This window comes from Leptonychotes weddellii, chromosome X, assembly GCF_054177405.1.
Source record: "Leptonychotes weddellii isolate Sample4059 chromosome X, ASM5417740v2, whole genome shotgun sequence".
NCBI classification, from domain to species: Eukaryota; Metazoa; Chordata; class Mammalia; order Carnivora; family Phocidae; genus Leptonychotes; species Leptonychotes weddellii.
In genome coordinates, this window is record NC_138385.1 from 105989238 (window position 1) to 106014983 (window position 25746).

The 25746-nt window shown below is 50.5% G+C and overlaps 1 protein-coding gene across 2 annotated transcripts; it reads right to left on the reverse strand.

Moving 5' to 3' along the window:
• Nucleotides 1-207: 207 nt before the first annotated feature.
• On the reverse strand, nucleotides 208-25174 carry CSF2RA (colony stimulating factor 2 receptor subunit alpha). 2 transcript variants are annotated; one of them, XM_081809234.1, is made up of 13 exons: nucleotides 24961-25174; nucleotides 19864-19965; nucleotides 18123-18265; nucleotides 16888-17011; nucleotides 13857-13986; nucleotides 13596-13768; nucleotides 11307-11440; nucleotides 10373-10402; nucleotides 9425-9560; nucleotides 7545-7641; nucleotides 5448-5529; nucleotides 3789-4656; nucleotides 208-2616 (listed from the first exon to the last, which is right to left on the reverse strand). In XM_081809234.1, exons 1-12 carry the CDS (start codon nucleotides 25091-25093, stop codon nucleotides 4561-4563), a joined length of 1380 nt encoding a protein of 459 aa, XP_081665360.1. In that variant the 5' UTR covers nucleotides 25094-25174; the 3' UTR covers nucleotides 208-2616; nucleotides 3789-4560. The 2 variants fall into 2 exon arrangements, with proteins under 2 accessions (XP_081665360.1, XP_081665361.1); XM_081809235.1 differs by having other exon boundaries at nucleotides 19684-19965; nucleotides 24961-25164.
• Between the last annotated feature and the right edge of the window lie 572 nt (nucleotides 25175-25746).

Genomic DNA, 25746 nt, shown 5'->3' on the forward strand with positions numbered 1-25746 from the left:
AACATCTTGTTCTGGGCAGTACATTTGTTACATTTGTTACATTTGTTACATTTGTCACAAGTGATGTCGCTACACTGTTACAAGCTGAGCGGTGCATTCTTGGCTACAATGCACTGGGGACAGACCCCATGATGTCACACACCCTCGGTGACAACATCACACAGAAATGTTTCCCCGTCCTCACCCATTGGCGTTAAAAGCAACGGGTCCCAGGTTTCAAATGTTTTATTTCTGAAGTCCCCAGCCTGTGAATCGGAAGGGACAGGAGAGGCCCCCAGACTCGCTCCCCACATTGCTTTCCTGGTCCCCCGTCTCCCCATCTCGCCATCTACGAAAACTCTGAATGCAGTGGCACCCTTCATCTGGAGGACGTGCATGGGGACAAGGGGTCCAGGTGCAGTTGGGGACAGATTGGGACATTGGGGGCTCACCCAGTGGGGAAGGGAGTCCTCATTACAAGGCTGTAGTGGGTGGGATTTTCTCCCCCACAAAATATATGCCCATGTTCTAGCTCCTTATACCTGGGAAGGGGACCTTATTTGGGAATAGGGTCTTTGGGATGTGATCAAGTGAAGGATCTGACATGAGCTCATCCTGGATCAGGGTGACCCTAAATCGAAGGACAGGTGTCCCTATAAGACACAGAAGAGGAGACACACACACAGAGGAGAAGCCACGTGAGGACAGAGGCAGAGACGGGAGGGATGTGGCCACAAACCCAGGGATGCCTGGAGTCCCAGAAGCTGGAGGAGGCGGGAAGGACCCTCCCCTGGAGCCTTGGGAGGGAGCTTGGCCCTGCCCCGCCTGGATCTCAGGGGTCCTGCCCCGCCTGGATCTCAGCTGCCCTGCCTGGATCTCAGCCTTCTGGTCTCCAGAGCTGGGGAGGACATATGTCGGATGTTTTGAGCCCTCCCACCCCCTGGTTTGTGCTGCTTTGTTATGAGCACCCTGGAAACTTGTCCAAACACCCCTGCCTAAACCCCAGCTGCCCTGCCTACATATCTAGACTCAGATTATCTTCCACAGGGTCCCCGTCTCCCCTACACATGGCCAACACTTGCCCTGCTTTCCTGGCCCCTCTCCCCCTGTCTGTGCAAGGGAAAGCACCCCCACTTGCCTGCCTGGCCTCCTGTGATCCCCCAGGGCATGCTCAGTTCTCATGTTTCCTGGAGAACTCCTCCCACCATGGGCAGAGAGCTTGCTCTCATACATGGGGCATTTTCTCATGCATCTGCAAGAACATGGGGTACACCCCAGCTCTGTTCCCCTGATCTGTCAGCTACTCACCCCGCTGCGTGCCTTCCCCTGATGTTCTTGACAATGTGAGCACATGGAAACCGAGTGTGACCCCAGACTGTTTATCTCCGGAGAACACGCTTCAGGGAGGCTTTCTCCCCAGAAGCGGGTGTGGCCCCCACCTCTAAGGAGAAAGGGCTCCAAGGAGGAGCCCATCTAACCCCCAGGTTGCGACTGGTCCTCACAGCCTGCTGACCCCCTGAAGGTCTTCCTCCTGGAGTCCTAGTCCTCTTGGGCATCCTCTGGGTGGGACCCAGAGCTGGGGTGAGACCCCCCCCAGCATCCAGACAGAGAGCCATTTCCAGGATCCTGTGTGGAGTGGGGTCTTAGGGTCCCTCTGCACCTGGAACTGCTTCTCCTGGAGCTTCATCCTGCCCTGACACTGCACCCATCTTCCAGTCGAGGACTTCACCAGGGGATCTTTCTTACGGGGTTATTCCAGGGACACTGAAAATGTCTCCTGAACAAAAGCAGTCTCTCCAGCCCCCCCCCTCCCCCCGCTGAGTTTAGACTCTTTTAAACCTCACAAAACCATCAGCCCTTACACCTGACGATGAAATGCAACCAGCCTGGGAAGGTGGCTGCCAATTCATACTAAGGTGATAATGACTGATATCACAACCGCTCATAAATGCAGGAAGTCACTCTTTCACAGACGTTAAGGGTTAGAGGGGAGGGCGTCATGGGAGGCAGAACGGGGAAGGAAAGCAGGAACTAGAAAGTGGAAAGGCTAAATATAAAATGTGTCTACTTCACACTGTGATTTAGATTTTCCCGAATCCATTGTTTGCCGGTGGATAGTTCTGTTCACAGAAACCCGGTTTTTTGTTTTCTGTGCATAGAATCTTCTGGTCCCATCTGGGCCGCTCCAGGGCAAAATTTCAAAGTGCCTTAATGCTGCCATCCATGCTTCTACCCCTCACACTCCTGCATGGGCTCCTTGGGCGGCCAGCCGTAGTCCTGCCACATGGAGGTCCTGTCCTCTGCTGTCGGCCTCCGTTGGGCTGGCATCTGTCATCCTGGAGGCCAGGTTGGTCCCTCAGGACTCTGGGCAGCATGTACTTTCCACGGACAATTCTTGGCCTGAAGGGACGCCCCCACGTGTGAAGGCGTGATGGTGTTTCATAGACATGGAGGAAGGGAAACAGGTTTCCTGCATCATGTGCATGATCTTATGGATGGACAGGTGGACAGGACTCATGGGAAGGGCTGGTCGGAACCTGCGAGGCAGGGGCAAGCTGGAACCACCTAGTACACACTCGGGGAGCCCACGCTGAACACCCAGGAGAGGTCACAGCTCCTGTCAGGCCATCGGACGATCTGCAACACAGGAAGCAGAAAATGCTGTAAATCAGTGCTTCTTTTGGTTCTGTTTTCCTTTTCATTTCCTGGTGAGTTGACTGAGGGGAGGCCCCTGAGACCTCTGAAGTGGGGTTCAGCAGCTGGGGGATCACTGCAGGCCCTGAGCATATAATTTTGTTCCTTGAAACTTTATCAGGAGCAAATTGCAGAGCAAAGCTCCTGGGGTAGGGCCCCCTCACCCTGGGCAGACCCACCCGATCACACAGGAGCCCCTTGGGAAGGCACGGGTGGTGGTGGGGGGCACTACCGTAGGGAACAGGGCCCCGTCGCCCTGGCACGTGTCACCTGGGACATGCACAGGGGACCCACTGCAGAGCACATTGCAATGCATTCCCAATTGAAACGGTTCCATGAGGATCCGTTCGTGTGTTCACACAGATAGGCGACAAGCCCCCTGCTACTCAATCAAACACTCAGCTAGAGGTGTTTTGTAGGTGGGACAAAAAAAAAAAAAAATCCAGAAGGAAAAAAAAAAAAGAAAGAGAGAAAGAAAGAAGAAAGAAAAAATCCACAAGCTGCTAACGTGAAGAGATGTTACTTCACAGGGGGGTGGGCCTTGTCCAATCAGGTGACGGTCTCAAGGGCAAACACCGAGGTTTCCCAGAGAAGCAATTTTGCCTCAGGTGTGCAATATCACCTCCCACCTGCGTCTCCAGCCTGCCCACCTGCCCTGCAGGTTTCACACGGACCAGCCCCACCATCGCAAGAGCCACTTCCTTGAGATGGGTCTCTCTACCATCTTCATATGTATCTTCTTGTATATATGTCCATACTTATTTCTCCAAATACGTATCTGCCTGTCTCTGTCTCTCTCTCTGTGTATATGTCCACATACACGGTTTACTCTCTCTTCTGTATATATGTTTCCATATCCATAGACCTGTGTCTGTATCTATATGTATCTTCCTATATTTCCCGATACATTTTGCTCTCCCCGTGAGCTTCATCCTCATCAACAAATCCAATGCCTAGGTGAGCCGTGATTTCCATAGCACACTCTCACTGGCTTCTAAAACTTTCCGTAGGTACCTGCTGCATGCACACCATGCGGTCCCTCACGGTTCACTCCCCGCGTGGGACTTGCTTCTTGTCTCAACAAGACCCACATTAAACACTTCCCCGTCACTTACCTTCACGGGGGTGGCCGTGTCTCAAAGGTCAAGGTGCAGAGCTGGTTTCAGGATCCTTGCGAGAAGACCCCTCTGATCCCTGCCCATGCCTGCAGACGAAGATGTCCACATCCCGATCCACGTGTGGTGGATGGAGCAACATCCTCAAACACGTCTGCATGTGGTGCACAGAATAATGTCCCCAGAGACGTCTACATCCTGATCCCCGTGTGGTAGACGCAACCCGATTCCTGAGTGGTGCACAGAATAATCTCCCCAAAGGTGTCCACGTCCTGATCCCCACGTGGTGGATGGAACAATGTCCCCAAAGATGTCCACACCCCGATTCCTGGAGCCTGAGAACATGTCACATTAGGTGGCAAATGGGACTTTGCAACAGAGACAACTATTCAAGACCCCCAGACGGCCCCCATATGGGGCTGAGCTGCAGCTGGTGGAGAAACAGGGGGAAGGCAATGTTCCCACGGCAACAGCAGACACGCCAGAGACCCACGTCCCAGCCCCACTGGCTCCTGGCAGGCGAGCGCCTGAGCCGCCATCATGCAAGGGAGAATTCTTTGTTTCCCTGGGGGAGAAGCAGGTGCATCACGGGTTCAGGATCCAAGGGCATTCAACAATCCCCCCGCCTACAAGCATCTTTGCAAAATATCACATTCTTTTAAAGTAAAAAAATAGAACACTATATAAATAATGGCTCAAAACAACAACAATAATAATTAAAAAAAAAAAAAAAGCTTCCAGAATGTTCCGGGGCTGGAAGAGTCCATGCAGTTCACTTGCTTGCCAGGACCACTGTGACTTCTTCCACAGTGAGGATCTCTTCGTTGTCACCTTTTTCCGTGTCCAAGGTGAAGTTCTCCCAGGTGACCTGAGGAGGGGAGGGAGGATGGGGATGTTGGGGTTTCAGGAGCCCAGAGAGCAGGACCCTACTGGGCCATGGATGTAGATGGGAATCAGGGACCCAGCGGGAGTGAGATCTTGTAGCGGGACTGCCCGTGGAGATGCCTGGGATAGGTGCCAGCAGGTGCAAATGTCCTGGGGCGTGATGGAGCCCGGGGACCAAGGGAGGGGAAGAGGGCTTCTCCAGGCCTGGTGAGCTAGGTGGGACCCTGGACTGGGGAGGGGCTCAGGGTGCATGATCATATTGCTGATATTGATCATTGATAACAAGGAAACGAGACGTCCATCTGGCTCGTGGGTGGGGGTCATGGAGACGGGCGGACATGATGCAGACGGTAAGGACTCCCCCTGTGGGGCGGCCCTGGGACAGAATTGCAGCCGCCAGTGGGAGGAAATGTGTCCGCCGCCCCAGGGCCGGTCAGAGGTGACGAGTGCACGCATGGGGTCTGGGGAGCAGAGCCCTCGTCCTCCCTGGTCCTTCTGGACGCCCTTGGGTTCTCTCTCCATGAGATCAGGCCAGACCCCTTCTCCTCGCCTCTGCCTCTGTCTGCAGGGCGCCCCCAATTTCCCCAGACGCACCTCACAGAGAAGAGCCTAACCCCTGACGCCCAGGGTCGGCCGGCGAGCAGGACACGGGATCCCAGCCACATCGTCCATGAAGGACAGCACAGTCCCCCTCGGCGGACATGCAGGGGAGTCCCCGGGGGCACTGCCCCCTCCCCGTCCTGGTTCTCCGCTCTGCCCCCCACCCTTACCCACCTGGTGGTCAGGCTGATGGGTATCGTTCCATTTGTCTTTGATGTGCGGAATCGGTGGGAAGAGGCTCTCTGACGCGAGGAACCTAGGGAGACAGGAAGCATGTGAAGGAAAGAGTCTGAGGACACGTGTCCTTCTCACAGGGAGGAGTGACACGTCCTCCTGCCTGCGGTGCGAGAAGCCTCCGGGGCCGCGGGCTGTAGAACAATTTCACGGAAGGCCCACAGCAGGGCAATTCAAATCTGAGACAGATGAGCCAACAGGAGACGCTATAGGATCGCATAGTGATAGGATCTTTCTAGAACCTTCACTCGCTCACTCGGGTACGGGGATAGGACGGGGGGATGTGGCCAGTCACAGGCAGCCTGGGGGAGCCCAGGGTCCCTCGGACCACAAGGCATGTGTCTGTCTTACATCCATCCAACCGTGAAGAGCACAGTTTCCGGTCTCGCAGGCTTCTGTCTATATGCTGGCTTAAGGGTTTGCCCCCTATTTCTAGCGTTTTTATTTAAACAGCAGACTTCCTTTTTGCCAAACATCGGAGTCTTGCTGCATTTTCAAAGGGGCGTTTGCTTTCTCTCTTACTGAAGGGAAAGCACCTCACATTCTGTGACCTGGAGGTGCTTCTGCTGAGCTCAGTAGTGTCCCCCCAAAATATATATTCAAGTCCTGAGCCCCACAATCTGGAAATAGGACCTTGTCGGGAAATCAGATCTTTGCAGTTGCAATCAAGTTAACATGAGCTCATCCGGGATGACGGTGGCCCTAAATCCAAGGACAGGTGTCCCTATAAGACACAGAAGAGGAGACACACACACAGAGGAGAAGCCACGTGAGGATGGAGGCAGAGATGGGAGGGACGTGGCCACCAGCCCAGGGATGCCTGGAGCCCCAGAAGCTGGAAGAGGCAGGAAGGACCCTCCCCTGGAGCCTCAGGAAGGACCCTCCCCTGGAGCCTCAGGAAGGACCACGGTCCTGCCCTGTCTGGATCTCAGCAGCCCTGCCCCACCTGGATCTCAGTGGTCCTGCCCCGTCTGGATCTCAGACTGCTGGTCACCAAAGCTGGGAGATGATGAATTTCTGTTGTTTCAAACCATCTGGTTTGTGGTCATTTTTCCCCCTGTGACCACAGGAAACTCAAACAGCTTTTCATGAAGATAACTGTCCTTGGGTAAGGCACGCGCTCCGTCCCCATTCTGGCAGCAGGTTGTGGGGCTGCCCCTGTTCCCCTTTGCCCCCAGGTCCAGGGTCCCCAGAGCACGGGGTGGTGCCATGCTGTGACTGGGGCATCCAGCAGGCAGGGCAGAGTCCTTGTCCTTAGGCTCCATCCCTGTGCAGTTAGTCACGCGGGTCCATCCTCAGGGAAATGCACACAGGACGCCCAACCAGGACTGGGGGGGCATCGAGGGGTACGCACAGGAGAACACCCCCTGGGTCCCCACAGTGTGCAGGAGGATCACCAGTTGCAAAACTCTCCATGCTTTGCAAAGCATGCCGTGCAATCTGCCTGCAACTAAAGAATTAATTCTTCCCCGTATGCATGTTCATTTGTGAGGTGCCCCCGAGGCATTTGTGAGGTGCCCCCGAGACCCTGCTTGGTGCTGAGATCACACATCTGACAAGACGTGGTAGCTGCCCACAGATGAGCTCACGGAGAGGCTGACGGTAAGCAGGGAGATGTGGATGTGAAGGCTCCCAGGAGGCCTCGGGGAAGGGAGTGGGCTTTGGCGGCCCCGAGGATTCCAGGACTCGGTAAGACTTATAGGGGGAAGTGAAGGGCCAGACGAGGGATTGGGCGGGGAGGCATTCCAGAAAGATGAAGCTCAGTGGGACTGAATGCAAACCCTCAGAGGAGGTCCAGCGTCCAGCTGAAATGGGAGGCCCAGACAGGTAGGCTCAGCATGGCCCCGGGGCCTGGAAGCATCTGAGAATGTGCATCCAGGGCTGCCCTTCAGGGGTCAGGACTAAGCCCCCGTCGGCTGCCCGCTAGACCTCCCTGGAGGGTTGTCACACCAGTGGGCTCCCTGCGCTCCATCTGAACGAGCGCCCTCTCTGTGTTGCCCATCTGCAAGGAGGATGCCAACCATCAGCGGAGGTTACCTTTTCAAAAGGCAGCCGAGGATCAGGGTAGTGATGAGGGTCCCCAGGACCACAAGTGCATAGATGGGCACGAGGCTGGGCTCGGTTTCCTCGGAACCTGGGGAGAGAGGGGGACACACCCCTTCGGATGAACGGTCAGTGCACGGCCTGCTCGTTCCCTCACTGGCTCACGGCTAACGAGAAAGGCTCGGAGCAGGAGGGAAATGCACAGCAAAGCGCCCATCCCGAAACCTTCCCGCAAACCTCCGGGAGCCAAAACAACCTCACGAACGTCCAGACCATAACGCGCTCTGGCAACGAGACGACCCGATTTAAAAAAATGGGTAAAAAAAAAAAAAAATCAATTAATAAAAAAATTTAAAAATAAATAAATGAACAAAAACGGACCCCCTCCCTCCTCAGATACACTTTTCCAGGCATACGGTTTGAACCAAGTTACCTCACAGCTAGTATTAGATCTTCCGTGTTGCTTATCATCTGGAATGTGCACTTTTTACAACTCGTTATTCTTGTAACAAGGCACATTTTATCTGTTACTATTTAAAAAGTCCAATTTTAAAAATCCAAGTAAGAAACCCAGTCCCTTGGGACGACTGGTGGCCCGGTCGGTTGGGTGTCTGCCTTCGGCTCAGGTCATGATCCCAGGGTCCTGGGATCTAGTCCCGCATCGGGCTCCCTGCTCCACGGGAAGGCTGCTTCTCCCTCTTCCACTCCCCCTGCTTGTGTTCCCTCTCTTGCTGTGTCTCTCTCTGTCAAAAAATGGGTAAAATCTTTAAAAAAAAAATTTTTTTTATCAAGGGAGCACCTGGGTGGCTCAGTCAGTTGAGTGTCTGCCTTCAGCTCAGGTCATGATCCCAGGGTCCTGGGATCGAGCCCCGCATCGGGCTCCCTGCTCAGCGGGAAGCCTGCTTCTCCCTCTCCCACTCCCCCTGCTTGTGTTCCCTCTCTCGCTGTGTCTCTCAAATAAATAAAAGAAATCTTTAAAACCAAAAACAAAACAAAACAAAAAACCCCAGTCCCATCAGGAGGACCATAACCAGATTAAGGGTCTGGCGTTTTGAGAGTTTTCCATATTAACATATGAAATGTGCCCTCTTACAAAATAATAGTAATACTAATACTAATAATAATACATTTGCTTAAAAAGTGGTCATTCCAGATGATACAGAAGTTTTTAATTTTGATGAACGCCAGTTGACCTATTTTTTTTAATTTTGTTGTTCCTCGTTTTGGAGTCATAGCTAAGAACCCACTGTCCCATCTCTTTGAACTTATGTTTTACCTCTGGATAAACATTTCACATGCATTTTATACCAGCCCTTATTAAAGTCTCCGTTTTTGGATCAGGAAAAAAACATCCATAAAATTATATGCATAAAATGCTTGCTGAAACACTTTGAAAATATTTGGGAGGGAGGGATAGTGTGGAAATGTAGATTTCTTGAGTACCCGATTGGCTTTTGGTCCAAACCATTAAATTCGTGCCAACCCATAAAGGTTCCAGGGAGGAAGGTGGTGGAAGGTGTTGGTAATTGAGTTCCCTGGAATGAATAGCTCCCTCTTGATTAGGCCAAAACACACTCGACTTTGATGTCAGTGTTCCCCTGGCTGGGATCATGACAGGAACGGGGTTGATGGGGACCAGGAGCGATTGATCATTTCCAGCTGAGGCAGCCCCTTCGGAGGCTGGGCGGATTGTCCCTTTCTTTGAAGGAACTGAGCCCCATGGAGACCCGTGGATGGGGAACTCCTCCCTCTAGGAGTCTCTGGGGACGGTGACAGGGACTGGGACAGGGACAGGGATGGGGACAGGGACAGGGACCAGGACTGGGATGGGAAGGGCTCAGAGATGAACTTAGGGACGCTCCCAGGACACATACCAAACTCAATGGGCTGGCTCCAGTCACCCCACTTCTGGATCCGCGCGTCCGAGGTCCTTATTTTCACAGTATGCTTGGGTCTGGGCTCCGGACTTGGGAAGCTGTAGGTATTTTCCAAATTACCAGGCACCTCAATCTTTGGACAAAAGAGAAAGTTTGAGAGCGGGGTGTCCTGTGTTCAGAAAGGAGGGGCTGGGTATGTCTTTTCGGCGGCACCAGTGGGACGGATGACGGTTCCAGAAGCATGTGGAAAATGCACCGTGGAAAGGGGCCATTTTGCTAGCGAAGCAGAACCGTGCCCTCACGGTGCGAAACGTCGGTGCTGTCTACAAATACACGGTGTATAAGACTAATGCGTTGTCTGCGCACCAAAAGCTTCAGGGAATCAGCACCGTGAGCATGTGCTGTGTTCACGACAGAACCCCTCCTGGGGTGCTCGTCAACATAGACGCAGAAATCACGCAGCAGGTACACGGGACAGGAGCAGAGCCACCGGTGGGTAATGTCCCAACAAGGACGTTAACCAAGTAAAAGCCCCCCATTGGACGGAGGAGGAGACTGAGGTCACCGTGGCACGGGGACTTGGGACACGCCACCATAAAGGACTTTGATGATCTTTAAGAGGTATTTTAAAGGAAGAAATAATCTCCTTAAAACCCAAAGGAGTATTTTCTTGGCCAACACGTAATCTCCTTAAAACTCTTGACCAACATGGGTGGTCACTAATTTCAACAAATGGGACAGGGCAAGCATGCCCAGATGAGCCCCCCTCCCACAGCGGGCCTGTTGGGAGCACCTCTACATCACTGATGGGACCGTCCTCCGGGGAGCCGCCACTCTCCCACTCATTGCCCGCCCCATCTTGGCCACCAGGGGGGCCACGTGTCCACTTGAGTAACATTTAAAGTTACACTACAGGGTGATAGTTGGGTCAGAGTTTTAACTCACCGGTTGATCCTCACTGTGTTCCTTAGTGCTCTAGAAGAAAAATAAATAGAACTAGGTTTACTTTTCTCCATTTTGAAGATTTTTACAGGTGTGTGACTTGAGTGTGCTCACGGGTTAACCCGAATAGTCGGGGCCACGTGAAGGGCAGAGCTCCCCCTATACATCCTTCTCCTCAAGTCACGCGGACGGTGGGGATGGACTCATTCACCGAGGGAGGATGAACCCTGATCATGCTTCATCCTTGGACCCCAGCTGCTGACGGGTCCAAATAAGGGTCCGGGTGGACGTGGAGCAGAGGGGCCTCCTTATCTGCACTGAATCCATATGGTCGTGGAGCAGAGAGTCCCCCTTGTCTACACTGAGTCCATGTGGTCGTGGAGCAGAGTCCCCCTTGTCTACAGTGAGTCCATGTGGATGTGGAGCAGAGACTCCCCCTTGTCTACACTGAGTCCATTTGGATGTGGAGCAGAGGCTCCCCCTCTCTGCTCCCCCTTGTCTACACTGAGTCCAGGTGGTCTTGGAGCAGAGAGTCCCCCTTGTCTGCACTGAGTCCGTGTGGTCATGGAGCAGAGAGTCCCCCTTGTCTACAGTGGGTCCAGGCGGATGTGGCGCAGACAATCTGCCTTCTCCAGGTGGGGTCCTAGTGGACAAGTAGCAGAAGGTCCTCTCTTTTCTGCATCTGCTTGGAGATCTCTAACAACCGCCAAAGGCTTTTAGGATCCAGCTGGGTGTATGGACACCTCTTTTGGGTTTGCCATGGTGGTGACCGTCACGCCCAGGACATCCTGTCCACCACAGCCGCCCCTGTGTTCCTTCCCATGCATCACGGAGCCCTGCCTATCTCCCATGACCTGGGCCCTCATGGTAGGTCACAGGGGCTGCTGCCCCCTGCTCCTCGAGGCACGATGTCCTGCTTGGGGCAGAGTCCACTCACCTGTTTCTGGATGTCCAGCTGGTACTTGAACTCCATGTTGGACAGCTTATGTCGGGTCTTGGGCTTTTCCCATCGGATCACACAGTAGGACTTGTTGCAGTGCACGCTGATATTGTTGGGTGGGCTATATATTTCTGTAACGAGATCCCAGGACACTCCCCTGAACCAGCGGGCTTCTGCTGGGCCACGGAGGTCAGACCCACTTCTGCGGGCAGCTCCCAGGGGTTACCCAGAGGCCCGAGTGCGAGTGGGTCTGAGTGTTGCCTCTTGGGGAAGAGGACCACTGGGATGTGCGCACACAGGTTGGTCTGGCAGGCTGCAGGGAACCCCAAGTGAGGGAAGGAGGGAAATACGGGGACTGGGCAGGGACGGGGCCACCATGGGGACAGCAAAGGCATGATTTCCAATGGGAGGACCGGATGCTTGTCAGAAAAGACCAAGGAGCTCCAGTGTCCTTCAACAATGTGACCGCCTACTGTGGGTTCCACCAACGATCAGGATGGGCGTTCTGTGTCTGATCCCACTTAGGTAGCATGCATTCTGATCTTGACCCCGTGGGTTGATTTCATTCCTGAAACCCTTCAAGGGCCACTTGGCTGTTAAGTTCACATCCAGTGTATCTTATCACACCGAATGTTGCACAGTCACTGGGAAGTTCACACTGGATCTCCAAGCTCACAACAGGACGGGGGTCCTTCTTTGTTGTGATGTGTATGTAGGATTCTGCACCCAGTTCTGACAGGTGGAGTCCCCCCTTCCCACCTTCAAGCTATTCTCAGACAACTGGCGGGGTGTCCTACAATTCAACGCAGTTCTGATCTATCTACCTGGATATGGCGTCAGATCCCACAGGGTAGGGGGCTCAGCCTTACAAGACTGCCCTTCACCCTCTGGGTCAGACGCCAGTCACAAATCCAGGTTGACACCCATGGTTCTGACCCACCAGCTACAGATCGGAAGTTCCCAGGACCTCCTCCTCGGGTTCCGTTAATCTGGTAGAGCTACTCACAGAGCCCAAGGAAACGTGTTACTCACTAGATCATGGGTTTATTTTAAAAGACTGTAACTCAGGAACAGCCAGATGAAGAGATGTATGGGGCCCGGTGTGGGGGAAGGGCGTGGAGCTTCCATGGTCTCGCCAGGTGCACCTCTCTCCCCAAACTTCCACATGTCCACCAGCCTGTAAGATCTCCAAACCCTGTCCTTTTGGGATTTTAGGGAGGCTTCATCATGGAAACACAATTGATTAAATCATTGCCTGTTGGGGGTTGAACTCAAACACCAGCCCCTTTCCGGTCCCTGAGGTCATAGGAGGGGACTGAAAAGTCCAATCCTTTAATCACCCAGTTGGTTCCCCTGGCAACCAATGCCCATCCATAGGGTCTTTTCAGCTGTCACCTCCTTAACATAACAAAAGGCACATTTACCGCTCTCCTCCCGGGAAATTCCTAGGGTTTTCTCAGCTGTGTGCTGGAAACAGACAGAGACCAAACATGCATTTCTTATTGTAAGTCACAACTGCACAGGATTGAAGTTTGAAATAATATTGGGATTTCCCGGGTTAAATGAAAATGTTAAAAACATGGGGAGGGAAAAAGAAAGGCGGGGATTCCGCTGGAAGGCGGGTGGCCGAGTCAGGGCCATGGGAGGTTTGTCTGCAGCGAGGAGCAGGAAATGCAGACCCTGAGACACAGGTAGAACACCTGCCACCTGGCTGTGTACACACACCTGGAGCTCCCCCAACAGGTGAGCCCGGAGGTGGGGAGCGGGGGTGGGCGATGGCCTGTGAAGGTTAACTGGAGAGTTGGCATCTGTTTGCCAACGGCGTCCCCCAAAACGGCAAGAGAAGGCTGTGTGTGCTACTCCATGGGGGAGGTCTGCGGACAGGTCAGTATTAACCTCCAACTCCTGGTCTGAACATCTTCCCTTTTGTCTTGGTGGGGCTTCACTGCCTGATTGCAGGCAAAACCCCTGCCTGGCTGGGCTGTCCCAGCGCCAAGATCAGCTCTTGGAGGCTATGGGGGCGTTGGAAGAGCCCTCGTTTCTTTGGGGCGGTTGAGGGGGGATTCATTAGCAGTGTAGGCACTTCTTGTCACCCCGTTTAATTCAGAGTAAAAGGATGGGTTGGTCTCTTTCCACAAGGAAGCAACCATTGGCAACACCTTGATTCAGGGTCTCTAGCCTCCAGAACTGGGAGAGAGAGTAAACTTCCATTCTTCCAAACTTCCCACAAACTCTGTTCGGTTCACCTGTTAAGCATCTGTTGACACCACAGGACGTGGCTCTTACCGATTTTCTTCCACGACAAAATCGAATCAAAGAACTGGATTCCTGTCCGTTGGCTGGTACCGTTCACCAGGAAATAATTGTAGTTCGCTAATCCTGAGAGGTCTTCCAGGTGACAGCCCACGTGGGTTCCTGAGTCTTCTATGTAATGAGGACACTCTCTTCCCCTTTTTCTTCTATAAAATTCAAACTGTTCAGAGAACAATCAGGGCTTCCCCCGCCCCCCATACTTCTCAGGATTGTCTACATGAGATCAATACCTACCTCGAGTCTCGTATATACAAAAAATATTGGACGTCATCAGGGGCAGCTTGACCCTTTGCCCAACTGCAGTTCATGAAGTTCGCATTGTAGATAAAACAGGAGAAATTTTGGGCAGCTGTGCCCTCCCCACCTGAGAAGACACACAAACAAAATAATTTGTGGAAGTGGACCACATGGCTTCATAGTTGGAATGTCTACCAAAGATTCAAAGAATAATTAATTCCAATCCTTTTTTTTTAAGATTTATTGATTTATTTGAGAGAGAGAGAGCACGAGTGAGAGGGGCAGAGGGAGAGGGAAAGAGAATTCCAAGCAGATTCACCTCTGAGCACAGAGCCCGACTCAGGGCTCCATCCCATGACACTGAGATCAAGACCTGAGCAGAAACCAAGAGTCAGATGTTCAACTGACTGTGCCATCCAGGCGCCCCTCCAATCTTTCTTAAACTCTTCCAAAAAAAATAGAAGAAGAGGGAGCACTACCAAATTCATTTTATGAGGGCAGGATCACCCTGATACTTAAGCCAAAGGGATGAGAAAAAAAAAATCACATCCCAATATCCTAATAAACATAGTTGTAAAAATCATTAACAAAATACAAGCAAGCAAATCCAACAGCACGTTAAAAGGAATGCACGTTGTAACCGCGTAGAATTTATCCCTGGCATGCAAAGATGGTTCAACATATGCAAATCAATCAATGTGTGGTAGCATTTTAATACAATGAAAGAAAAAAAATCACATAATCATCTCAGTAGCTATAGAAAATGTCTTTGACAAAATTCAACATCCATTCATGACAAAAACTCTCAGTAAAATAGGTATAGAAGCAGTTTACCTCAACACAATAAAGGGCAAATATGGAAAGCCCATAGCTAATGCCACACTCAATGGGAAAAAAAAAAAAACCCAAAAAACTGAAAGCTTACCTTGTAAGGTAAGAAACAAGGCCAAGGTAGACACTCTTACCACTTCTATTTAATATAGTATGGGAAGTCCTAGCCAGAACAATTAGACAAGAAAAAGAAATTAAAGTATCCAAATTAAAAAAGAAGTAAGATTAGCTCCGTTTGATGATAACATGACCATAATGTGTAGAAAAACCTAAAGACTAAGCAAACAAACAGAAGACATTGTTATAGCTAATAAATAAAGGTAATAAAGTTGCAGGATATAAAATCAACATACAAAAATCAGTGGCATTTGTATACACTAACAATGACCTATTCAAGAAAGGAATCAAAAAAATAATCCTGGGGCTCCTGGCTGGTTCAGTCAGTAGAGCATGCAGCTCTTGATCCTGGGGTTGTGAGTTCAAGCCCTACATTGGGTGTATAGATTACTTAAAAATAAAATTTAAAAAAATGAATTAATCCCATTCATAATAGCAACAAAAAGAATAAAATACTTAGAAATAAACTTAACCAAGTGGGTAAATTGAATATTATAAAATTATATTGGTGAATATTATAAAACATTGATGAAGGAGATTTAAGAACACACAGGTCAATGGAAGGAGATCCATGTTTGTGAATTGAAATAACTAACAGCGATAAAATGTCCATACTACCCAAAGTGATCTATAGATCAACACAATCACTATCAAAATCCCAATGGCGTTCTTTACAGAAATGGAAAAAGAATCCTAAAATTCATATGGAGCCACAAAAGACTTCAAATAGCCAAAGCAATCTTGAGCAAGAAGTACAAAGCTAGAAGCATCACATTTCCTGATCTCAAAATACATCACAAAGCTACAGTAATCAAAACAGTATGGTACTGACATAAAGGTAGACACATAGATCAATGGGACACCAGAGAGCCCAGAAATAAATCCACAGACCTATGGTCAACAAGGTTCACCTTCAACGAGGGTGCCAAGAACAAACAGTGGACGAAGGATTCTCTCTTCACTAAATAATGTTGGGAAAACTGGACACCCATTAGCAGGAGAATGAAATAGCCTCCTTATCTCACACCGTATATGGAAATCAAGTCAAAATCAATTAAAGACTTAAACACAAAACCTGAAACTGTAAGACGACTGGAAGAAAACATAGGGAAAAAGATTCTTGGCATTGGTCTTGGCAATGATTTTTTGGATATGACACGAGAAGCACAGGTAACAAAACCAAAAATTGACACCTGGGATTGCATCAAACTATAAAGCTTCTGCTCAGTGAAGGAAACAATCAGCAGAGTGACAAGGTAACCTATGGAATGGGAGAAAATATCTGCAATCCATATATATCTGATAAAAGGTCAAAATCCAAAATATATAAAGACCTCAAACAATTCAACAACAAAAAACCCAAAGCCCCCAAAAACAGAAAACAACAAAAACAACAACAACAAAAACTTAAACAAACTGAATAGGACAAAGGACCTGAACAGACATTTTTCAAAAGAAGACATACAAATGGCCAACAGCTACACAAAAAGATGCTCAACATCACTCATCATCAAAGAAATGCAAATAAAACCACAATGAGCTATTACCTCACACCTGCTAAATGACTATTATATATTATTTATACATATATAAAGCAGAGATAAATACTGGCGAAGATGCAAATAGAAGGAAACCCTGTGCACTGCTGTTGGGAGTGTAAGTTGGTGCGGCCACTGTGGAAAATATGGAAGTTTCTTTAAATATTGACAGCAGAACTCCTATATGGCCCAGCAATCCCACTTCTGGGTATATTTCCAAAGAAAATGAAATCTGGATCCCAAAAAGATTTACGCATCCCCATGTTCATCACAGTATTATTCACAATGGCCAACACATGGCAAATGCATCGACACAGAGAGTAAATGGCGCTTTCCGGGGGCTGAAGGGAGGGATAATAGCTTAATTGCAGTAATTATTTCTCAATGTATATGTATATCAAAGCTTTAAGCTATGTATCTTAAATATATATAATACCTAGGTGTCAGGTATATCTCAATAAAGCTGAAAAAAAAAAAAAAAGGGAAGAGATCTACCTTGAAGCTAGTGATGTTCAGAAGGATCACTGTGAGGTTTTCCCTACCTGAGTTAGTGTAGACCAGTGTTTCTGGAATCGGTCTTTGGGTGCTATTTACTTTAACCATGAGCGTGACTCCATCATGGAGAGAATAATCCGAAAACTTGCAGTGACATTCTTTCTCCTGGGGCTAGAAAGATGCAACCAGCCAGTGCATTAGGAAACTCTTTTTTTTATTCTCCTCTCCATGTTGTTTGCTCTTCCACCAACCCCGAGACGCCACCACCACCCATGTACATTCTCTGGGTGGTTGGCGGCATGCCCACGTGAAGGTGGGACCTCGACTCGGGTAGTCTTACAGTGTTGAGGAGGTCGGAATACAGGTCTCATTTCAGTGTGCCCTCAGTCACCGGGGATCTTGTCAAAATGATTCTGGTTCAGCACGTTCTAGGCAGGGGATTCTGCATTTGTAACAAAGCTCTGAGGTGATGCTGATGGACCACCACCCTGAGCAGTGAGATCTCTCATCACATTAAGCATTATGGAGCTTGACGTACGCTCTTTTATGTTATTCCATTTTCTTGTCCTATCTCATATCCCTTTCTCCCGCAGGCTTAACATTTACATTGTATCTGTTCAGTCTGGTAACTTTGTTTTCATGGAACACTGGGGACCAACTATTTCTTTCTGGGGATTAAGTCGGCCACGTGGATGATTTTTGATGGATCAGTTGAGCAGAAGCTGCTGTTTCTGGTGGTAGGGGGGCAGTTCCCCTATGCAACACCCCTTGAAGGGGTACAGAAGCCTGAAAGTCACAGAATAAGCCATTCGTCTTCCCCTTGATTACGGTCCCTGAAAGTGATGCCTGGAAATTCTGGGAGCATTTGGGTGCCCGACTGGAATCTACCTGTGTTGCCCTGGATCCCCCATCCCACCAGCCTGCCTCAGTTCATCTTCCTTGGGTGGTTGAGCGTCCCCAAGGATCCCACCCTACAATCTGTACCAGGTCTAACCTCATAGGAGCTTTGGGCTGGGGCTCCTCCCCGGGAGCCCTGAACTCCCTTTCCTTTTGGGAAAAGACATTTTCCAGGGAGTTTCTCAGTCCCCCAGGGAATCAGGCCACCGGGCACCTCTTGGACACAGGCCAGGACTTACTTCCCTGGTGCACCCAGAAGCATGGCTCCTAGACGTGTCCCCCAGGGTCACACACATGCTCTCTGTTTCCACCTATTGCTGCCTTGTTTCTAATGTAATGAGAGCTTGGTAAAGGACAGCAATTGTCCATAACAAATCCATCTTACTGTTATTTGGATCGGCCCGTTCTCCTTGTGAATCATCACGCATTTGAGGTAGGTAGTGGTTTCTTTGCAGTCCCAACTCAGTTCCATTCTCCAAGAATCAAACTTCATATTTAGACTGGGGACCCCTTCCACATTTGGAAGATCTGAAAGACAGGACCACCAGATTCAGAAATTACCCCTTTTTCACCTCTACCTGCTGCCTGCTGACCCATCCCATGTCTTGTAAGCAAAGGTCAAGGCTGGGACATGCTGTCCCCTTCCCCTGTCCCCTCACGTGGCCCCAGGGCATTGGCACATGCACAGAATCTCCCCCTTATTGATCTCTTCTTCCTACCTGGACCTCCGTGCCTTTTCTCCATGTGAAGATGCCTACCATGTAAGTAAGGCAAGACCTACCAAGTCAGAGCAAGCAGAGGCTGTTTATTCAGAGCCTGCTGTGGTGAGGACATTGGCCACCATCACTGGTATTTCTCAGAGATCAAGGGCGGACAGGGGAGTGGGCAAGTTTCACAGTGGATGAAGGAGAACGTTCGGTTGTGCCCTAAGCAGAGTCTGTGGGTGTGGGGAAGATGCAGGTGGCTCATTACAAGTAGGGCATCATATGGGATTCATTAGGGGACCATATCTGGTTTCTCTGGTTGGTCCTAAATAGAAAGTGGGGTCAACACGTAGGGAAGCCATTGGTTACTGATCAAGTCCTGGCCATTTGGAGCCCGTTGTTCCAGATGGGATTGTTTAGCTTTTCAGATTGTCATGGGGACGGACAACTGGCTTCTTGCTCATCTGACGTGGAGACACCAGGCTGTCTCTGTGGGCTGGTCCCCTGGGCAGGTTGCTGCAGGTTGTGGGCCAGAGTTCTGTTCTTAAGGACCCTCTGCCCCTTGTCCATTTGTATATTGAGTTTCTCAGCCCGCACGGCCTCTGTGCTTGGTGTCTCACATCCACATCCTCCTTTATTTAAGGGGCCAACCACACCTCCCCCAGCACAGGGACCACCTCTCTCCAGGTCTCCAGGGCCTGAAAATAAGTCACTTACCTCCTGAGTTTCTTGGCCCTCCACCCTCCCTGGCATCCCCTTGGCTTCCTGCAGACTTCTCCTACTTTCCCAGCACAAGACAACAATGATCATCCGTCCCCAACAGTCCTATGGGCCTTGGTCTTAGCCTGTGGGTCCTGCAAGAGCTGCATATGCCCTTGAGTTCATACTCAACCAAGAGAGTCTTCAATGGTCAACAGAAATCTGATGGCACAGATGCATCCAGAGCACATCTCCCTGTGCTGAGCTAGCTCCTGCCCATCCCTGGACCTCGGGGCTCCTGAGTGCAGATAGTCTATCAGTTCCATATGCAAAAGCCACAGGAGAAGGGCCAGGCTGGACTGCATGGATTTTGTGCAAGTGAATGAAGATTCCTATAGGTCCTCTGTGTGGAGGACAGGGAGATAGCCATTCCACTGTCCCCTACCTCCTTTCTTGGGTGGCAAAGACTGGTGTCCATACTTTAAAATCAGAGCCCCCTCTAGAAAGACTGGTGTGGGTCTGAGTCCCGGCTCTGTGTCTCACCAGTCATGTCACTTCCAGCACGTTGCCTGACATCTCTGTTCCCTGGTCTCCATTTTCACCGAATTGGGCAATAACATCTCTGCCCATGCAGTTGGACTCAGGCGTCAGGATGTGTCCCCAGATACACAGGACATAGGAATGAGACAGGCAGAGAAGGGTCAGACAGGTTCACACCCTTACCCTGCTGCTCCAGAGTCTGGAGTAACACTGGGTCCAGCAGCATGCAGAATAGGACGGCTGTGGCCAGGAGTCCCATGGGGCTGCCCAAAGGATGAGGAAAACCTGCAGGAACAGACAGTCACGCTTTGAGGAAATCAGCTCTCATGAGGACGCTTGGCAGGGGGACCCAGCGAGGTTTCCTTGGGGAGATTCTCTGGGGAAAAGTGCAGGACCATCCCCAGCCTGATGGTCAGCCTACTACCCTGGCCAGCCGGGGGTCACTGCTGGCTGTCGAAGGGTCTGCAGGTTACAACCAGCCTCGGGGTGAGGCAGAACCAAGGGCCTATCCTGCAGCATGGGCACGGGGCTCCAGCCAACCTTGTCATTCTCCGTGTCACTGGGGCAAGTTGCCCACATGCTGCGGCTTTATTCCTGTCTGGAACCTGGGGGGATGTCTCTGGGGCCATTGTTCTCTCCACCACATGGGGATCAGGATGTGGACATCTCTGGGGATATTATTCTATCCACCACAGGTACCAAGATCCACTCCCTAAGTCTTAGGGACGAGTCTAGGATGGGCAGCCACTTGGTGGGCATATTGTCCACAAAAGAACAGTGGAGACGGTCAGGAAGGGTTGTTCCGAAGGTGCTGGACCGTGCATCAGGCTCTAGCTCCACACACCTGGCCTCTAGGACACATCCTTCCCTCTCTAAACAGGGTTGGGGTGGAGCACAGGCTCACCAAGCCCTTCCCCAGGCTAAGCCTTCAGGTGTCAGAGACTGGGATTCTAATTCCTCCTACAGAGAATGGCCTGGGCTGTCCACCTACTCCAGAGCCCATAAGACGTACAAAACAGGAACCCACCGCCGACTTCTCTTTTCTCCAGGATGAACTTCCTGAGAGAGGCAGGTTGCACAACAATCGCCCACACAGCGTGGAGAAATACTACTACTGCCCCGGGAATCAACCCTACAGACCTACCCATCTGCCTTCTGTCAAGCTTGACTCATGGTTCAGATGAGCCTTGAAGCCATGGTTGACACGTGTCAGTGATTTTAAGATGCTTTTGGGGAATATTACACCCACTTTGATTAGTTTCTCATTGTTCTGACTCTCTTGTTTTGCTTGAATAATTTACATTTTTATTTAAAAAATTTTAATGTAAGTATAGTTGACACGTGCTCTGAGTGTTTTTAGAATGGATTTTTGGGGGAGAAGAAAAAGGAATGATAGGTCGGGTTTCCATTACGGTAATAACAGTTTTTTGAGTTTTTTTTTCTCTATTGAAAAAAAAAACTTGAGTTTTGCAGCAATCAGAAAGGATATTAAAAAAAAAGAAGAAGAAAATAGAAAAGGGTAAGTGCACAGAGAGACATAGAGGATGTCTAAATACATTTACTAAGTGAAAGAGGCCGGTCTGAAAATGCTACATCCTGTATGATTCAGACTCTATGACATTTTTGGAAAAGGAAAAACTATGGAGACAGAAAACAAAACAAACAAACAAAAAAAACCCAGGACTCACCAGGGTTTGGGGGAGGGACAGATGAGCAGGCAGGGCACAGGGGATTTTTAGGGCAGTGAAACTACTCTGTATATCACTAATGATGGATATATATCACTATACATCTGTCCAAGTCCATAGAATGTCCAACACAAAGAGTAACTCTAATGTAAACTGTGGGCTTTAATCAATAATAATGTATCAATATTGGCACATCAGTGATAACAGATGTGCCCCACTGATGCCAAATATTAATAAGGGTGGAGACTGGGTCAAAGGGGAAGCGCATATATAGGAATCTCCTGTACTTTCCACTTAAATTTTTCTGTAAATCTAAAACTGCTCTTAAAAAAAAAAGTCTATTAAAAACTTTTTAAACACGTAAGTACAAAAGCAAAGGGCTCTGGTCCCATAAAGCTGCACTCAACAGAGAACACCTGATGCTCTGTTTGGGTTTGGGGTGGCATCTTGGGTCTGTCCACCATTGCCCTGGTGGTATTTTTACTGGTGTTTGTTCTTTGGCTGTTGTTGTGATTCATAATGGGGTCTTACTTCTCTAAGTATTTCTCTTCCTCTTGGCCGCTTGCTGTCTCTGCTGCTCTTCATCTCTTTGTGTTCCCCGTGACCTCATCCTTATAAAGGCTTGTCTTTTCTTGGAGGTTCCTTTCTCTTTTACCATGCACAATCATGTTTTCTGTAATTTCCTTGGGTTTAGAGTTGATCGGTCTAAACAATGTCTCTTTTATCTTGGTGTATTAGCTTCCTGGGGGCCGACGGAACAAATGACCACAAACTTCTTCCCTCTTTCCTTCTTTCCTTCCCATTTCTCTTCCCTCCCTCCTTCCCCCCTTTCTACTTTCCTGCCTTCTTTCCTTCCCTTCTTCCTTCCCTCTTTCCTTCCTTTTTCCTTTCCTTTTCCTTCCTTCCTTCCCTGCTTCCTTCCTTTTCCCCTTCATTCCCGCCTTCCTTTTTCCTTTCCTTCCCTCCTTCCTTCCTCTTCCCCTTCATTCCCTCCTTCCTTCCTCCTCCCCTCCCCCCTTTCTCCTCCCTTCCTCCTCCCTCTCAGACATCGCCCTCACCAATTCCTTCCCTATTTCATCCTGTCCAGTGTCTGCGTTTTGGAGATCCAGCCATCACACCCCCAACACCCGCCCCATGGACCTCCATGTCCTCACCTCTCAGTTGGTGTCTGTCTTCACGGACTCTCTTCTTCTTTGCCCAGACTCCCCTGAAGCCTGGCTCTCACCAGAACACAGCATCTCCCTCCCACATGCAGCCAGTTCAGCACATTTGGGCTCCTCCTCTCTTCGATGTCTAGCCCCACCCAGGGGGCTCCTTTGCCCTCTGTGGGACCTAAAGGATCCCCTTACCTCATTGATCCTGCCCCCACAGACCTCTGAGCTGTGAGGTTCATTCTGTATATCTCCTCACCACCTGCCTCCTTTCCCACCCACCCTGTGCAGTGATGGGTCGCCTGTCTATTGAGGGTCAACTGGCTTGTCTGGATGCTACAGCCCCTTCTCCCCCCTGCCCCTGCCCCAGCTTCTGAGGCTGGAGCCCAGTGATGCAGAGTCCAGCCAGCTCCCCAAGCCAGGTCAGCCTCATGTTCCTGCCTCCCAACCTCCCCAAGCCCTCTCCCTCCTAAGACACCACCTTTGTTCTAAAGAGGAAATAAAAACCATGGACCAGACCTGTCCCAACGTCCCTGCTTCCCACACACCTTGTACTCCAGTGCTATGGGGGAGGTTCCCAGCTTCCTCCATCTGCAAGCTAGACCCTGCTCCACCCAGCCCTTCTCTGGGTCTTGTCCAGGGTTCTTGGCACTGGGTGGGGGGGCCTCCATGTTGCACCCGAGAGCCTCTTGGGGCGGACCCTTCCTCAGTCTGGGCTGACTCTACCGTTCCCCTTTGCTATCCCTGCCTTGCCTCAGCCCTGCTTTTCACATCTGCAATCTGTGTGAGCACCCTGGCTTTGAGCGGAGCTGCCCTTAATTAGGAGGGGTGGTGCGATGCAGCGAAGCAGGGAGGGTCCTCATTCCATTCACCCCCTGTAAGCTTCTGGAATCTGCTTTTCTCCTCCTTTTTCAAGCCGCCTCGCATAGTACCTGCGTTGGGGCTGTACATGAAGCAGGTGCCTGTGGATGCCCACACCCCCCACCCTCCACCCCCGCCCCACCAGAGGGAATCTGCATGGAAATACTCCCTTAGCTGGACAGTTCCCCATTCCGCTTCCTCTAAACTGAGCTCCACTTGCTTCTCATCATGATGGAGCAAAAGCATAAACCTCTGTAAACCTGACTTAAAAAAAAAAAAAAGGAACACAATCAAAAAACCAAACAATGATGTTCTCACATGCTCACTGTTGGAATATGATCTAGCAAGGGTTGCTGTTTTAATTAAATGGTTAGTCACAACGTGGGGGCTCTTGGCCAACGATGGTGACAAACCCTGCGGAGGATAATTCGCGGGCAGCGTGAAGTCATTGGCGCCGTGATTTCTCCATCGCCTGGGCGTACCAAACATAGGCACGTTCCACTCGGCTCCTAGTTTCTCCCTCACATTCGTCCTAGGAGGCAGTTCCTAGGATCCCCATGCAAGTGGATGAGAAACTGAAGTCCGGGGAGATCTCACGCTTCATTTAATTAATTTTTGCCTTGATTTTTAAAAATGGAGGCGAAATTCACACGGCATAAAGTCCACCCCTTGCAAGCGTACAACTCAGCAGCCTTTACCACATCTGAAATGTTCAACCATCACCTCTACCTGAGCTGGGACATTCCCATCCCCCCAAAGGAGAAGCCCATCCCCATGGAGCCGACACTCCCCATTCTTCCCTCCTGTTCTGCCGATTTGCCTGGGGTTTGTGTTTCATATGATTGAAAACTTAGACGTTACTTTGCTGTTTTTTGTCCACTGACTACCCACTTTCCCTTCTTCTTTCGGTTTTCTCCAGACTGGGTATTCTTCCCTTTTCTATAAACCTAAGGTCTGCATAGATGCCAGCTCCATCTGTCAGACTAGGTCAGATCAGAGACCTGGCACAGTGCAGGTGCTGCCCATATGTGGGCATCCCTTGGATGAGCTTGGATGTTGAGCTTCCTGCAGTTTGGAAGGCGGGGGGGGACATAATCGGTCACAGTGCTCGGGCGACACATGGAATGAAATGCTGTGGTCCCCAAAGACACCTGTCACCCAGCAGCTCTGCCTTTGGTAGCCGGGGGATTTAAGATAAGCGATTACCAGCAAAGTGCCTCCCCAGGATCCAGGGACCAGTGGTTCCCCGTGTGGACGACGGCATGCATCCAAGCCTCTGGAGTAATTCCAAAGTGGCTTCTAATGCTCACATACACAGAGTTGCACGAGGGGCTCAACCTGTTCCCAGTGCAAGTTGGCTAATCCCTGGGGCCAATTCAGACCTTCCGATGCAGTGTCCACATGCTATTGGAGTGACCCCACCTCCCTGTTGGGCGCCTTCATTCGGAGATTCCCATTTCCCACCCCCAGGTGCTCCCTGACCTGCAGTCTGAGCTGCCAGCACCAGGAACAGGGGCAGGAATAGGTACCCTCGTGACAGGGCACATTTGAGGATCAGAGAATGAAGGGAGCCGCCTTACCCCACCGCACCAGGCTCTGCTCCGGCCACCTGCTTTCTTTCTCGGTTTCCCGGCGCTCCAACATCTGGCCGTTCTCTTGGACAGCTCTCTGCCTGGTCCGAAAGTGAGGATACGGATTGCATTGCCGAGACATTTCAACCCTAGACTTCCCTTTCCTCCTTAGCACCCTCCCTCTTCCTGTGATGTTTTCTCATTACACACACTTGAGAAACCTGTGAACGGTGAGTGAATTCATCAGCTTCTCAGCTCCCAGAAGGGAGCACATCAGGGGTGTGACACCCACACCCAAGTACACACCCCCACACACAGGCCTCGGGCTGGCTGGGAGATTCTGAGAATAGCCAAGCACAGAGGAGATGTGTTGAGATATGGGCCACTGGTGCCGATAAAGAACCCAGACAAGATGCTCAGGAAATGCAATAGCCATGTCAGTCAATGAAAGGCAGCCGGGCAGGATACACCTCCATGGCTCCCCATTCCTGAAGGAGCTCCTCCTCTTCAGCATCGATATGAAGAAGCTCATCTTCCCAAGGTTTAACCAGACGGCTCACCGAGTCTGCCCAGGATGTTATAAACTTGCTGGTTTTGGGCATGGGGCTACTTTCGTGCCATTGAACTCATCAGAACTGTATCGAGCACCTTTATTGGTTAGAACCCAGCGGAGTGGGTAGGAAGCAGGTTTGCAGCTCATGGCAGGACAAGGCTAAGTAGAAGGGCCATGGGGGCTGGTGACACAAACATAGTGCTGGATGTCCCCAGTGTGGGGCCTTGGGATGAGGACATGCA